Raw genomic sequence first — 14,718 nt, 5'->3', positions numbered from 1 at the left:
TAACAGTCTAAACCTGTATAAAGGAACAATTATATGCAATCTGGTTAATATATACACACCTTCCCATTATTTTCTCTACCATACAGGTAGTCCTCATTTAAGGAGCACAACTGAGACCGGCATCTCTGTGGCTAAGCGGTGTGGTCATTAAATGAAACATCATGTGAGTGCACCTGACTTACATCAGTTCTGCTCTGGTTGTTAAACAAACCACCTGCAGTTGTTAAGCAGAATGTCATGTGACCTTGACTTGCAACTTACTGCCAGCTTCCCCATTGACTTTGCTTTTTGGAAGCTGGCTTTGAAGGTTGCAAATGGCAATCACGTGACCGTGGGATGCTGTGACTGTCATAAATTCATGCCAGTTGCCAAGTACCCGAATCATGATCACTTGACTGCATGGACACTGCAACAGCCACAAGTTTGAGGACCGGTCATAAATTCAAATGGTCACTGAACAAGGCAGTCAGTATGCGAGGACTATCTGTAATCAAGTTATCTAAATTTCAGACTTCTACATTTCACTTTAGTGACTTCAGTTTAATTTATAAAATGCTTTTTCATTTCCTTACTCTATCGCTCAATAATCAAATTTCCCTTTACACATGCCTACTAAAATCTAATCATTTCTATAACAGGCATCTTAACAATGACTGTGTTTCTCGTTGAGTACTTCAGATAGGTGTATTTCATAGTACCTTGCAACAGATTGCATCACTTTAGTAGAAGTGTCTTTAAGAGTGTCTTTCAAGTTATCCTTTAAGTTGCTGAAGAGTCTCCCTGCACCACCTTTCATCATGTCCAGTAGGCCTCCCCCATAGCTTGACTCCATGTCAGGAGATGAGGCACCTTGAAAGAAGGAAAACAGCCATAAGGACACTCAATAAACCAAGGACACCACAAGAAACCAAGGCATTTAACCACGGCAGCAGATTTTAGGTTAATTGCAATAATGTAGTTATTAGAAAGGGATAAGAAAACAGAGTCATTAGGAGCAACCAAGGTAACTCATAGTGTGACAAAACAGAACAGAGCAATATTATTGTTCTGTTCCAACAAGACATATTGACATTGACTATTTCTTCTTTTTCTTTTCCAGTTGGAGCTGAACAAGATAAAACTGACCTAAAACAGAGAATACACAGCAACAGGAAACAGGCACAGTAGGAATAGGTTTAGATAACAAAATCTGTCAACAGATTGCGTTAGTTTTGCAGGACCTGGGAGAGTTCCCAGAAAAATGGATAAATCCTGTTATCTGAATCATAACATCTCAGTGTAGGGATTTCTATCCATAGAACCACCCATCTAAAGTTAAGTTGCAACTTTTTTACTTTTTTGAAAGTGTTGTATTTTGCAAGGGCTTTGAATCACAAACAAATAACTTTGCAAAATGTTTCTACCATAAAGAGAAGTCATAACCGCCCAGAGTTCTTCCTTTGGTGGGGAGAAGGGCGGTGATAAAATTTGAAAAATAAATAAATAAATATGGAGAAATGAATTCTCAGTCTTACCATATGTAAAGTTAAAGAGCTCAAAGTACTCTCTGTCTATCAGTCCATAGACATACACCAAGTCTGTGGCATCACACATTTCAGGAAGAGAAATCACTATCTATTCAGGGCACTAGGAAATACCATACAATGGAATTAAGTCAAGAAATGCTACTCTGAGATCTATTTAGACCCTTTTTTTACCCCTATAACTCAAGGATAGCTTAGTATTTGCCAGAATTTGGCTGGATGAGAATGAACCTGAACCACCACTCTGAGGAAATAGCACCATTGATGAGTGATATGATTTCACCTCTTTTAGTGGATTTTTGTTAGAAGGGGATTTCTCTTTCCAGTGCAAGTCTTTCAAATGAATTGCCTGAAGCAGGAAAATCTTTTGCCATAAAAACAAGTAGAAGGGGAGATGAGATCCTCCAAGAACCCCAGAGTAAAAGAGTCTTTATGATGGTAATCTTCTTGGCAGGAGAAGTTTCTCCCCCACCACTCTGTACTACAAATGAATAGGAATATGGCTTCATTTAATTGCATTTGGAAAAATTGCTTGATGCATGCCTCAATATATCATATTTTGAACACATTGTGTGAAGACCTAGCTCTCTTGAGAAGTTTATAATTCCGGGAAAGGTGGAAGAAAAGAAGGGAAAAAGATGATCAGCAACAATGTGGATGGATTTGATTACAGCAATGATGGGTGCACCACTGGAAGACTTGAAGGACCAGGTTGTAGACAGGTCATCCTGGAGAAAATCTATGTAGTCATGACACCAAGTTGATGGCACATAATCAATCATTCATGTATCAATACAACATGGAATTGCAGTTGTCAACTCCAGTCCTTAAAACACATCCTTAACATTCATTTTGTTGTTCTTTCTGTATAAGAGTCTGCCATTCATTCTGTGGACACTACAGCATACAGACTTGCTGCAGCTTTATCCTCATCCCATCTAGAGGAGAAAAAAGATTCAAATATCCAAGTGAATATGCATCTTTGGATTTGGGCATTTTTAATTACAAAAGAGTGGGACGTGTTGGCGCTGCGGGTTAAACCGCTAAGCTGCTGAGCTTGCCAATCGGAAGGTCTGTGGTTCGAATCTGTGTGATTCGAACGGGTGAGCTCCCGTTGCTAGTCCCCGCTCCTGCCAACCTAGCAGTTCAAAAACATGCAAATGTGAGTCAATTAATAGGTACCGCTTTGGTGGGCAGGTAACGGTGTTCCGTTTAGTCATGCCCGGCCACATGACCACGGAAGTGTCTACGGACAAACGCCGGCTCTTCGGCTTTGAAACGGAGATGAGCACCGCCCCCTAGAGTCGGACACGACTGGACTTAATGTCAAGGGAAACCTTTACCTTTTACTAATTACAAAAGAAAATAAAGTTGAGACTCTCATAGCTATATCATGAAACATTGTGTGGCATCTTTCTTCTAGAGAATTATAATAGCTACAATGGCAAATTACCATCTAACTTATTTATTTATTTATTTTATATAATTCCTATGCTACCCCCATTATAAAATGGTCCATGGCCCACAAAGATAGAAGTGAAACAGAAAAAAAAACATATAGGTGAAAGCTATAAAATTATAATAAACAAGCACACCTGTTAACTAGCATATTAATTCTTTGTGGTGAAAATTTAAGAAGTTTAGTAACAGAAATATTTTACTGTTTCAGCTGTTAGTGTCTTATTGGAAAGATTATTCAAAGGAAAAAAATAGAAAGATCAGTGATAATGCGGATTATTTTAATCCTGCAGGATTTCACCAACCTTTTCCCAAAACATTGCTCATATTTAACTGTCCCTTGTGCTTTCTCAAAATGGACTAAACTATTTTCCTTAATCACATTTTCAAAGTATCAATTATTGAGAAAAACCTGGCATACTTTGTGTTTAAAAGTGCTATGTAAATTACCATGTTAGAAAACACAGTCATATCACAGTGATATGAAGCTAAATGAGAATGCTGCTATGGCCAAAACTATGTGGATGAGCTGGTAATGTTATTCAGCTCCTAGAAACAAAGAGGCTTCTGAAATGGACTTTTCTCTTTTCAAATAGTCCAAGACAACAGACAGACTAGATATTGTCTAAGAGATTGCCTTGTTTTGTTTTCACAGATATGGAGATATCTCTTGTTTTCTTCATAAACAATTACGTAAGAGACATTAACTTCTAGAAATGCCCTTTTAAGAAAACTTAATGCACCTTAGTATACTGAAAGCTATTTCAATTAGTCAATATTAGTTCTTCAGTTTAATTTCTTCTAAATATACCAAAGTCTGCTTTTTATGGGATTTTCCTGATCTGAACCTATTTTAAGTAACCTTGATATTTCTGGGAAATATTTAAAATGTAGGCAATGCTGAAATTCCACCTGTCTGGTTAAGATGACGACTTGTTCATAATTCAGAGGCTGAAGGTTTGTTTCATGAAAGGAAGCTAAACAAAGCTTGCTCCTGTGTGAATTGGCTTGGACATTAAAAGCAGCCATCCCTTCCCATGTTTTCTATGATCACTTTCAGAGACAAGCATGTTTGGGAAGCCTTCACAATCATGGCCCTCTCCACTGACATGCTTCTGACTCTCAGTCTGACTTCTTTCCAGTGCCATGACTAAAAAAAGTCCCCAGACCATTTCAAAGTCTTTAAGCTAACTGAATCCTTACAACAAACAGGTTGTCTTCATACTTTCAAGAATGACAGGAAATGTAAAATCCTCTGTCTGGATTTGAAAATGTAATTCATAGCAGAGTTCAGAAAATTGGGTGCAAACTGAGAAACAGTTTAGAAGCAGCTTATTTTAGGAGAGTTGGAGTTTGGGGTCTGTGATTCAGTTGAAATGCACTTTTAGTATCAGAACTCCTTGTTCTGATAAACCCTAATACACTGGACTAACTCAGCCTATCCCAACCTGGTATCCTTCAGATATGTTGGACTACCAATCTTATAAACCAACACAAGAATCCATTAGTTGTTAGCTGAGAATTGCTTCCATCACATACAACTTATACATGAAAATAAAGTAATTATTATGAAGATACTACATGTCTAATTACTGTCCCATAAAAAGAAAGAAAATCTGTTGCTGCAATCCCAAGACAGGAAATGTAGTTATAGTTATGTGCCTGGCCCCCCGAGTGTGTTAAGGGCCCTGTTTCTTGGCTTTATTGATATTATGGTTACAATTCTCTCAGCTGTTGTGCATGTGTGTGTATGTATAATTGATATCTGGTTTTAATTGATTTTATGTTCAGAGTCACTTGTTTGAGATGGGCAGCCATAAAAATCAAATAAATAAATAAATAAATGAAAATATGGTAGATTTTATTTGCTAGTAAGTTTCTCAATATATTTTGGAATGTAGTTCCTATAATACCCAAATCCATTGTCCATATTTCCTGGGAAAGATGGAAGGACAGAGAAGAAGACAATGACTAGTAGCAAGGTGGATGGACTCAATTACAGTGGCAATGGGTGCATCATTGGAAGTCCTGAAGGACCAGGTTGGGGAAAGATCATCATGGAGAAAATCTATACAGTTGCTAAGAATTGACATCAATTTGATGGCACACAATCAATCAATGAATTAATCAAATTCAACATATTTGAAGAGTACAAGATGAGAATAATTTGATTTAATCCAATGTATTGGAATCTCAACTAATAAGTATATTAAATTGATTTTTCTGAGAAACTATTGTATAGGCATAAAACACTTTGTCAATATGCATTAGAACTGCATCACTGAAATCAGTGGAAATATTCAGTTTTCATACCTACAATGGATTAAGCACTTCAGTGTGTCAGAGTATACCTAGTTTATACAGTTGAATTATTACTCCTGTATTGTCTTCAGTTTGTAGGAAACATATTATTAGAAGTAATAAAAGAGTGATTGGAAATGTGTGCATCATAAAATGAAAGATTAATAGAATATATAGTAAGTACTAGAGATGGAATTGCAGTGTCTATAAACGGTATAGAATAGCTCACAACAGACATTTCTAAAATGAGAACGTAGCTAAATGAATGAAAATAATTTTAAAAAGTGAAAGCATCCTATCTGACTTTTCAAGTGGTAAATCTTACAATAACTAATGTCTGAATGAGGAACAATTTACAAGTCTTAGAAATATTTCTTAGTCATCATATTTATTAAGTGTGAATGTTACTGGAATCTATAATAGCTTTTACATAAGTCTTGAGACTTAGAAAAGGGTTTTGCTGTTGTTGTTATCACAGACATTAATTTTGGAAACATGGGGATTGAATACATGCATAATGAATGCAGGAATACCCAAGTGATATACAAGCCGCCTCTGAACAACTCCAGCAATTGAAGCTGTAGAATGCTTACTACAGGCTGTACTAGGCTTCTATTTTTTAAATAAAAATTGCTAACTTTCGTATGATTAACGTCTTTTTAATTATTCTGGCATATTCAATATTACTTTTGGATTCTACTAACAATAGAATACACATAAAAAACATTCATGAGGCAGATGAAAGGTACTCATTCCCATGGCATTCCTACAAACTGAACAGCTGGAGCAGGCAAGACTGGGCAATTCATGCCTTGAGGCTACATTCAGCCTTTGGAAGTCCCCCTGCCCATGATTGCTAAAAATAGCATAGCTTCTTGATATTTTGAGGTCAGGAACAGTTTGATATACAGTAATTAAAAATAAAACAATCCCCAATTCTCCCTTAAAACCCATCTCACCTACACATGTGAGGTTGCTCCACCCAATTTGCAACCCTTGCCTCTCCCTAAAATGTCAAGTGTTGCCCTTGGCCACCAAAGATTGCTCACCCCTACAGAGGAGTCTTCTTTATCATTATATAGATAGAGAACCAGTTTGGTGTAGTGGTTAGAGGCACCAGGCTAGAAACCAGGAGACTGTGAGTTCTAGTGTCACCTTAGGCACAAAGCCAGATGGGTTACCTTGAGCCAGTCCTCTCTTTCAGCCCTAGGAAGCAGGTAATGGCAAACCACTTCCAAAATCTTGCCAAGGAAACTGCATGGACTTCTCCAAGCAGTAGCCAGGAGTCAACACTGACTCAAAGACACACACACACATACAGACACACATAATTATGTAATGATGAGGCGTGTGAAAACTAGCATCCAATGGATGTCCTTATTCCTGACAGAGTTTCACATTATTTTCTTCTATTTATTTAATAGACACTAGTTAGGCATGAAGTTCCAGGGAAGGAAATGATCCAAAGTAGGCAAAATCATGTCTTCCAATACTGCAGAAATGACTAAAACTGGAATCTACAAAGAGGTATGAACATCTGGGAACACTTCCCTTTGCTAGTTTTAAGAGAGAAATTGATTCAAAATTACACATAATTGCATGGTGTTTTTAAAAAAATAATAATAAAGTATTTGCAAATGGTTTAAATATGAAGCTGTTTAACTTTTATCAATTTTTTTAAAAACCTATGGATCAATATTTGAAGACTGTTTCCAGGAAATAATTTAAAGTATCACAGTCCTTAGGTAATCATCTTCTATGTCCTGAGGAACCTGTCACCTTCCAGATGTTGCTGAACAACAATTCTCCATCCCTGGATATATTGGTTGAATCTAATAAGAGAGGAAGTCAGCAACTCTGGAGTTCCAAAAATTCCCCATCCTTGTACTATGTTAAATTATCTTGCAACCTTATTACTTATCCAGTAAGTATTATTACTTACATTATTATCCAGTAATAAGGAATATTAAAACCCACCAATTAAATTTTATCCTTTTCATTGAAAGCTTTATAACAAGAGTCATAACAACAGACTCATACATATGAAAAGAAGCACAGATATATCACAGTCCATGTACAAGCATTTAGTCTATTAATTGCAAAACAGCATTTTGCAATTTAGATCAATCAATATTTTCAATCTGATCTACAAAAATGAGCAGAAATCTATATATTTCAAAGTAAAATTTAGTTTTTAAAAATTACTTTAATCTTATTCCTCCTTGAAGTAGCAGATCAGTCCAAGATCTGTATCTGGTGAAGTCTGCATAATTTCCAGGTTTGCAGAGTCTAGTTTGTCACTGCTATTTTTTCAAAGCAAAGAGGAAGGAAATAAAACCTCAAAGAGAAGGTAATGCTTAATTGTTAACAAGCAAAGATACATTTAAATCCTGATTAGTAGCAGATAGGATAGAATACCCCTTTCCTCTACAAGAGCAGACTAAATATAACTAGATAAAAGTAAACCATTTAAAAACACTATATATGCAACATGAGATTTGGCCTCCCCCTGAAACATTTTAGTATTTTCTCAGCTCATTGTGAAACAATCTTATATTGGTTACCAAAATTCTGAAAAGCAATACTATTTCTTTCTCATTCAGTTTGAAATTGATACAGGGTAAGTGTGGTTTTATGAAGCAATTCATTCAACTGTATAGTATTAAAAACTGCACATCCTGCTGTTTGAGAATTTGGAATAGGCCTGAGTCTCCCCCCACCCCACCCCTAACCACTCAACAAGCTTGGGCACTATGTCAAAATAACTGAATAGAGACTATCAAATTCTCAGTCTGACCATGATGCTTTGAGATTCAACTCGTTTTTTTTTCCCTTTAATGGACCAGCAGCACATCATTTGATGGAAAATGCTTATACATCAAAAAATATTCTCTAGTGAGAAAGAAAGGAAGACTTCATCAGAAATGAAACAGAACTATGAATCTATGTCTTAACACATACTGCTAGCTTTCAGTGACATTGAAGAAACATGTCATTTAAGGAAACATGCCATCAACCAATTTGAGAACATAGCAGATAATCCATCAATAACTACCTTCAGCAGTCCAGGCTAATTAGAGGTGGGACATCATAGTGAATAGCTTATTACCAGTCCTATAAGCCATCCGGCTGTCTACTTAGGAGATTTTACAACAGAATAAAGACATATATACAGCATCTTCATCTTATCCTAAAGGTCTAACTATCAGCATTTCCCATGAAGACAGATACACCTTTTTGCAGTGAGGAAAAAAAGGTGTGTCACTTGATGGAAATTTTTTAAAAAGTAGCATGCTGCTTAGGTTTTAAGCTTCACCCAGCCTATGTAGAAACCAGCACTGGGGAAGCCAGGTAGCTTTTAAAGATAACAAAAAATAAAACTTGCTTTTTATTAGAGCCAAGTCTGATTATTAAATAAGGGCTCACTTATTTAACTGTCTAAATTTTCAAGACAGTATAAGCAGCATCAGCTTTATATACAGATATGTAGTTTCCCAGTGCAGACGTTCATTGGGATAATGTACTTTCTTTCAATAAATATCAGTCAAAACCCCTTTTAAGCAGAAGATTTACTGGCCACAGACCAAGTACTTTTGAAAATACATATTTGCTCCTTTCCAGGGTTTCCCTGAAGAGGTCATTACTAATAGTTTGTTCTCTCACCAAGGCACACTGGCAAAATAGCCCGAAGCAATCTTCTCTGCATCTCCCTCCCTCTCTCCCACCCACTTATTCACAAGCACACACGCAGCCCGAGAACAATACACTGATCTGCGCGGTTCCTTCGCGTCCCACCCTCCTTTCCCCCTTCAATTAACGGAACAGCGTGGCAGGAGGGACAGGTTTCCTCATTAAAAGCTCTTTAAATTTGCAGCAGCAGCGGGCCCTCCCACGTATCCTCGCCTTAGGACAGTCTGGCCTGGGCCAGGTCCGTGCCAGCCCCCCTAAGTAGATCTCCTCTCTCCCCCTGCCCCCCCCCCCGCGCAAAAGCAACGCAGTCGACCTACTACCTGAGCTGTCCATGGTGCTGCAGTCGAGCGGCTGATGCTGATGCTGTCGCGCTGGGCTCCTCGCTGCCGCTACCACCGCGGGGATCACCCCTTGTTTGCCGAGGTTGCCGCTGCCGACACCGCCGGTTCGCTCCCGGCTGCTGCAGAAGTCACCGTTGCTGTCCACCAGCTGCAAAGATTCATAGCCATCATTGTTGGTCTTTTTCCGGTAGCTCCCGAGGAGACTCATGGGCGAGTCAGGCAGAGAGAGTCACCACGGACATAAAGACGGGAGAATCGCAAACAGCTCACCTTCCCCGAGAGGCGGAAGCAGCCACACACCCAGAGCGGGGCTGCAGCCCCAGCAGGGCCTTACTTGCTGGCTGGCTGGGTGTGAGCGCAGGTGGTGGAGGCAGCGACCTCCCCGCCTCTCCTCTCCCGTCCCCGCCTCTGCCCGGCAGCTATTGGAGCAGCCTTGCGAGGCACACCTTGCCTGCTGAGCCGGACCCTTTAGTTTCAGAGCCTACTGCTTTCAGGAAGCTTTCAGGAAGGGATGCCCGGAAGCAGGGTGGAAGGCCTCGAGCGTGCCTGCGCGCGCTCTCTACCGCTTGGCTTCCACACCATCCCGCTGCTTCTAGAGACCTAGATGGAGAGAGACGAAGCAGCAGGCAAAGCGGCAGTGTGGCAGATCATCTTCAGCCCATTTTAAGGCACACGATTCCAAGACCCAAGAGAGGCTGAGGCGTGTGTGGGAGTGGATCGAGCCCACCGCACTCGGAAAACTAAGATCAGAATCATGCAGGCAATGGTTTTCCCTGTGACACTCTATGGAAGCATAAGTTGGATTTTGAAAAAGAAGGATAGAAAAGTATTAATGATTTTGAACTTTGGTGTTAAAGAAGATTCCTGAAAATACGATGAATAGCCAAGAAGACAAACAAAAGAATTATTGAACAAATCAATCCAGAGTTGTCACTTGAAGCACAAATGACCAGGCTCAAATTATTGTACTTTGGACACATTATTCAGAGTCCTAGCTCTGGAGAAATCGATAATGATGGCACTGGTGGAAGGAAAGAGAAGAGGATGAGCAGCAACAAACTGGATGGAGTCACAGCAGCAATGAGTGCACCATTGGAAGTCCCGAGGACCAAGTTGAAGACAGATCCACCTAGAGAAAATCTCTCTGTATCATTAAGACTCAACACAAACTTGACAGGACATAATCAGTCCCCAAATATCTCACCTGGTGCTCTATTCTTTGCAAGAATGCATTGACGCTTAAGCCTCTCCTATTATTGTATCCTACAAAAAGTGGGAATTTGGCCAACTCACTCCCATCCAAATGCTAGTCTTTCCCTACCACCATCGTCACAGCCAAAAATGTAGAAGATGCAGTGAACATATCCAATGAAGTATCTAATGAAGCCTTCTCTACAAGCCACCTTCACTAGATTTACTTATTTCATTCAAGATGTTACTAGTGGTCTGTGCTAGTGGTCTATGCAAGAGGATGCTACTTGGAATGCAGATCCAAACTTTTATGAAGATAAGATAGCTTGGGCAACTATAGTAACTATATTTTTATGAGTACAGCTCATTGCAATAATGTAAGAACTGTATTTGCTGTTAATTATACTAATAATTAGTACAGCTTCCAAGGAATGGTTTGTTTCACTGATTGTAGTTGGATTTCTTTAAATTATATCCCTAGGATTGGTATAGATTTGTGCATCTTATAGTTCTTATCCATCTCCAATCCTGCCCCTTGATGCAGTGGGAAATTCTAGGAGTACACTTAATGAAAATTGGTTTCGGGTAGGAAACCCTGAGGTGTTTTGTTTTGCTTTTACTGAGTTTATTTAAAAATGCAGAAGTCAAGCATAGCTGCAGGCACAACTTAAATACCCACAATCAAAATCCACTGTTTTTGCATCAGATTCCAAGAGAGAAGAAAACAGTATCCCAAAATACTATTGGCTGGCATTTTAGAATCTGTTTAGATTTGATCTTAACCTACTCAGGCTAACATTTATAAGGGATGGAAACACACCACAACCAGATTCCAGTATCAGTGGATATGTCTGGAGCTTACATTCTCATAAACATGTCTAAACTCTTATGTAAACCTTATTCTATCAGATTTCTACTAGTGCAGCCTTCCAGTTGAGGATGTTATGGCAGATCTAACATCCTGGAGGATAGTCAGAGTAGCACTAGCACACTGGACAATGTACCTTAGTGGTGTTGGTGAACTTTCATGAGATATAAAATCTGAATTGGGCTCCCTGTAAATTACCATCTATCCACCTCCAATGTTAGAGCCATCTATATCACATCATTCTCAACTGCATGTAAGACTTGCTTCTACCCCGTACAGAAGACATCAAGTCCTCAGCTTTCAAACACAATTATCCAAGGTGCATCTTAACATAATCCAACCTGGTATTTTTGCTCCCAACCTTTAACAGACCCTCCAGTGGTACTGCCAAGCTTCCAACTGTTAATACTCTCTAGTCCAACCACTTCCCAAGTTTACATCAATATTTTTAGCAACAGAAACAAGTGAAAGATGACAAAAAAGAATGGTATATAATATGAAGGGTGATTAGCAGTTGCTGCTATCAAAGGCCTTAGTATTTTTAATCCAGTGTTTAATCCATTAGTGTGTGTGTGTGTGTGTATGTGTATATATATGTGTATGTGTGTGTGTGTGTGTGTGTGTGTGTATGTATGTATGTGTATGTGTGTGTATGTATATATATATATATATATATCTCAAACCATATAATCTTCAAAGTTCAGGTTTTTTAAAATGCAGATGGCAGACCAAGTCAAAAAAAATAATCTGAATCTTGGGCTCGGTCTCCCAATATTCAAGTCTTATACGGGATCTGATAATTTATACATGCTCAGAGGCATTTTTATATTATATGATTTTCATGCCAACAAATACCATGATCTTTTAAGACACATCTAGAAATGGGTTCTCAAGGCATGGTTCACTATAACTATACACTTGCTTTTTAACTTTCCAGTAGTTATTAGATCCTAGAAAGAGTTGTTTGAAAGGTTTTGAATATCTTGGACAAGAAACCACATTAGTTTTCAATGATACTATTACTGGTTAACACCCACCCCAGTGGTACAGTCAGAGTGGTATGGACCTAATCAGAGGTCCCCTTGATGCAGTGAGAAATTCCAGGAGTACATTTAATTAAAATTGGTTTCCTTTAAGAAACCCTCAGAGGTGTTTTGTTTTGCTTTTACTGAGTTTAAAAATGCAGAACTCAGAAGGAGCTAATTTTTTTGTGCTTCTTAAAATAAGAAAAGGGAATTTTTAAGTTGTTCGGGGGTTGGGTGTCTTATCCTTGTAGAAAAATTAATCTTTCATACATATTCTTTTAACCTTTCCAAAGTTCATGCCATTGAGATGTGTTGGACCACAACTCCTTTCAGTGTCAGTCTCAGCCATGTTAAACATTAGTCCCACATGTGGCATGCACCAACTTGGAAAAGGCTGCTTTCCTACCATGTGAGAGCTATTACAATAGAAATCATTTAATATGCATTTCTGAACTATTTAAGAAAATCCATGTTTCAAACATCCTGTGATGAATAGACCCATGAAACATATACCTGATGGGAGAGAAGCCAACATTTTGGCTATCTAGCAGACTCTTCACTCATTTAAACTACCATAATCTTCTTCTAAAATTCTTATCTAATATTATCAACTTCCCATCACCCAATTTCAATATATCTCCATTATTTTTGCTGAACCAAGCTTTTTCTTCCCTTTTTATCAGTGTGGCTAAGTTAAAAAAAGAGTAGGACTTCAGGTAGGGGTGTGTGTAAGTGAGTGGGAGAAGCACCCCACCCACCAAGTGTAATATATCATGAAGCTATACCACCTGCAATTCCCTGCTTAACTATTAAAGGAACAGAAGCCCCATTTTATATTTGGCCATTCTAATATTTATAATTTGCCAAAGCAGTATAATTTGAGTCTGCATATCACACAGTTGTTTCTCCTCTTCATTCAAAAGAATGCAAGTAATTTGGTAGCGAATATACAAGGGAAGGCAAGTAGAAAGAGGGGGAAAAAATCAATGAATTCTTAAAGAATTGTTAAATGGAACCATTTTGTTCTACTATTGAATTTTACAGATCTTTATAAAGATGTACTAATGGCATAGTTTCATTTTTATATAGAAGGAAGTTAATTTTGGGGGAAAAGTTGTCATTAAGCAGCAATTTACAAAGGATTTTGGTGCCAAATTATTTTACCCAACTTTTAAAGGTTTCTATATTGATACAACATGCAATATCACAAAACCCAAGTCAACTAGGCTTGGAAAAGGAATTATTCGTTCTTGTCAAATCAGTAAGAGGAATATGGGCAGAATATACAGGGGAGGAGGAAAACTTATGTCTGAGCTTGTGGTAGTTCACTTATGATATACACTTATTAGACACACTTATGGTATCTATCCATCCAATTAGCAAATTACACTTCTTCACATATTCTGGGAATATGTAATTTATGGATACGTTGAGGAAAGCTGTTTTAAATGTTCTGTTCCCTTAATAGTTAGAAATATTTTCCCTTCCTTGATTTTCTTGTAAACCCAAATAAGTATACCGGTAACCTCCTCTGCATTATTCTTCAACAACACAGTGCCTCCAGATGTGGTGAATTACAATTCCCATTATCTCCAGCCAGATTGGGGAAAGCTGTTCCATATGTTTACTTGGAGGAAATTGCATTGTGTGACTTTACTTAGGAACATGACATTTGTAAGACTGAAAAATACTGTGTCTTTGGGTGCAATACTGACCCCTCCACAGTCAATTCCTACTGATTGGCTGTTGAAGTTGTGACTGGGTTTTAGTGCCTCTAAATGAGTATTCAATAGATACAGCATGCCACCCAACTGCATCTCCAAGTACAGCACAAAGGCTAAAAGATAAATTACTTTCCAAAAACCTGAATGCATGGCAGAGATGGGATCTGAACTTCAGAATTTAACCTTTTCTCTTGAATCTTCCACTTTCTGTTCTATTGTACATTTCACAGAAGACAATCTGATTAGGTTCTTTGCCAAGAAACTGGGTAAAGACTGAGCCCAAGATGATAGACCATATATTTGTATCCACAAAGCAGAGCAATATAATGATTTTCCACACATAGGCAAAATAAAACTTTACATAAAAAGATGACTTATGCAAACTTACACACACACAAAAGAAATGCTGGCTGCAAGTTATGAGAGATATAGTCCAACATATCTGGATAACTATATCTGGGGAAACCTATACTATTTTTTTATTGGCTGGACTAAGATATATCTCTATCTTCATCTTGTTGCTGGGGGTGGGGGGTGGGGGGTGGGGGGTGGGGGGTGGGGGTGGGGGGTGGGATTGTAAATAGTGAGGGTAGAAGA

The 14,718-nt window shown here is 38.4% G+C and overlaps 1 protein-coding gene across 1 annotated transcript in view; it reads right to left on the bottom strand.

Moving 5' to 3' along the window:
• The window catches only part of DNAJC6 (DnaJ heat shock protein family (Hsp40) member C6), a 42,950-nt gene extending 33,302 nt beyond the window's left edge, over window positions 1-9,648 (bottom strand). Inside the window, exons 1-2 of the mRNA XM_063298069.1 lie at window positions 9,293-9,648; window positions 699-849 (exon numbers count right to left, since the gene is read on the bottom strand). Coding sequence (XP_063154139.1) covers window positions 699-849; window positions 9,293-9,521 — 380 coding nt within the window. The 5' untranslated portion in view covers window positions 9,522-9,648. The remainder of the gene's footprint in view (window positions 1-698; window positions 850-9,292) is intronic.
• Between the last annotated feature and the right edge of the window lie 5,070 nt (window positions 9,649-14,718).

This window comes from Candoia aspera, chromosome 3 (genome assembly GCF_035149785.1).
Source record: "Candoia aspera isolate rCanAsp1 chromosome 3, rCanAsp1.hap2, whole genome shotgun sequence".
In the NCBI taxonomy this organism is placed as follows: Eukaryota; Metazoa; Chordata; class Lepidosauria; order Squamata; family Boidae; genus Candoia; species Candoia aspera.
This window is presented reverse-complemented; position numbering and strand designations above follow the sequence as displayed.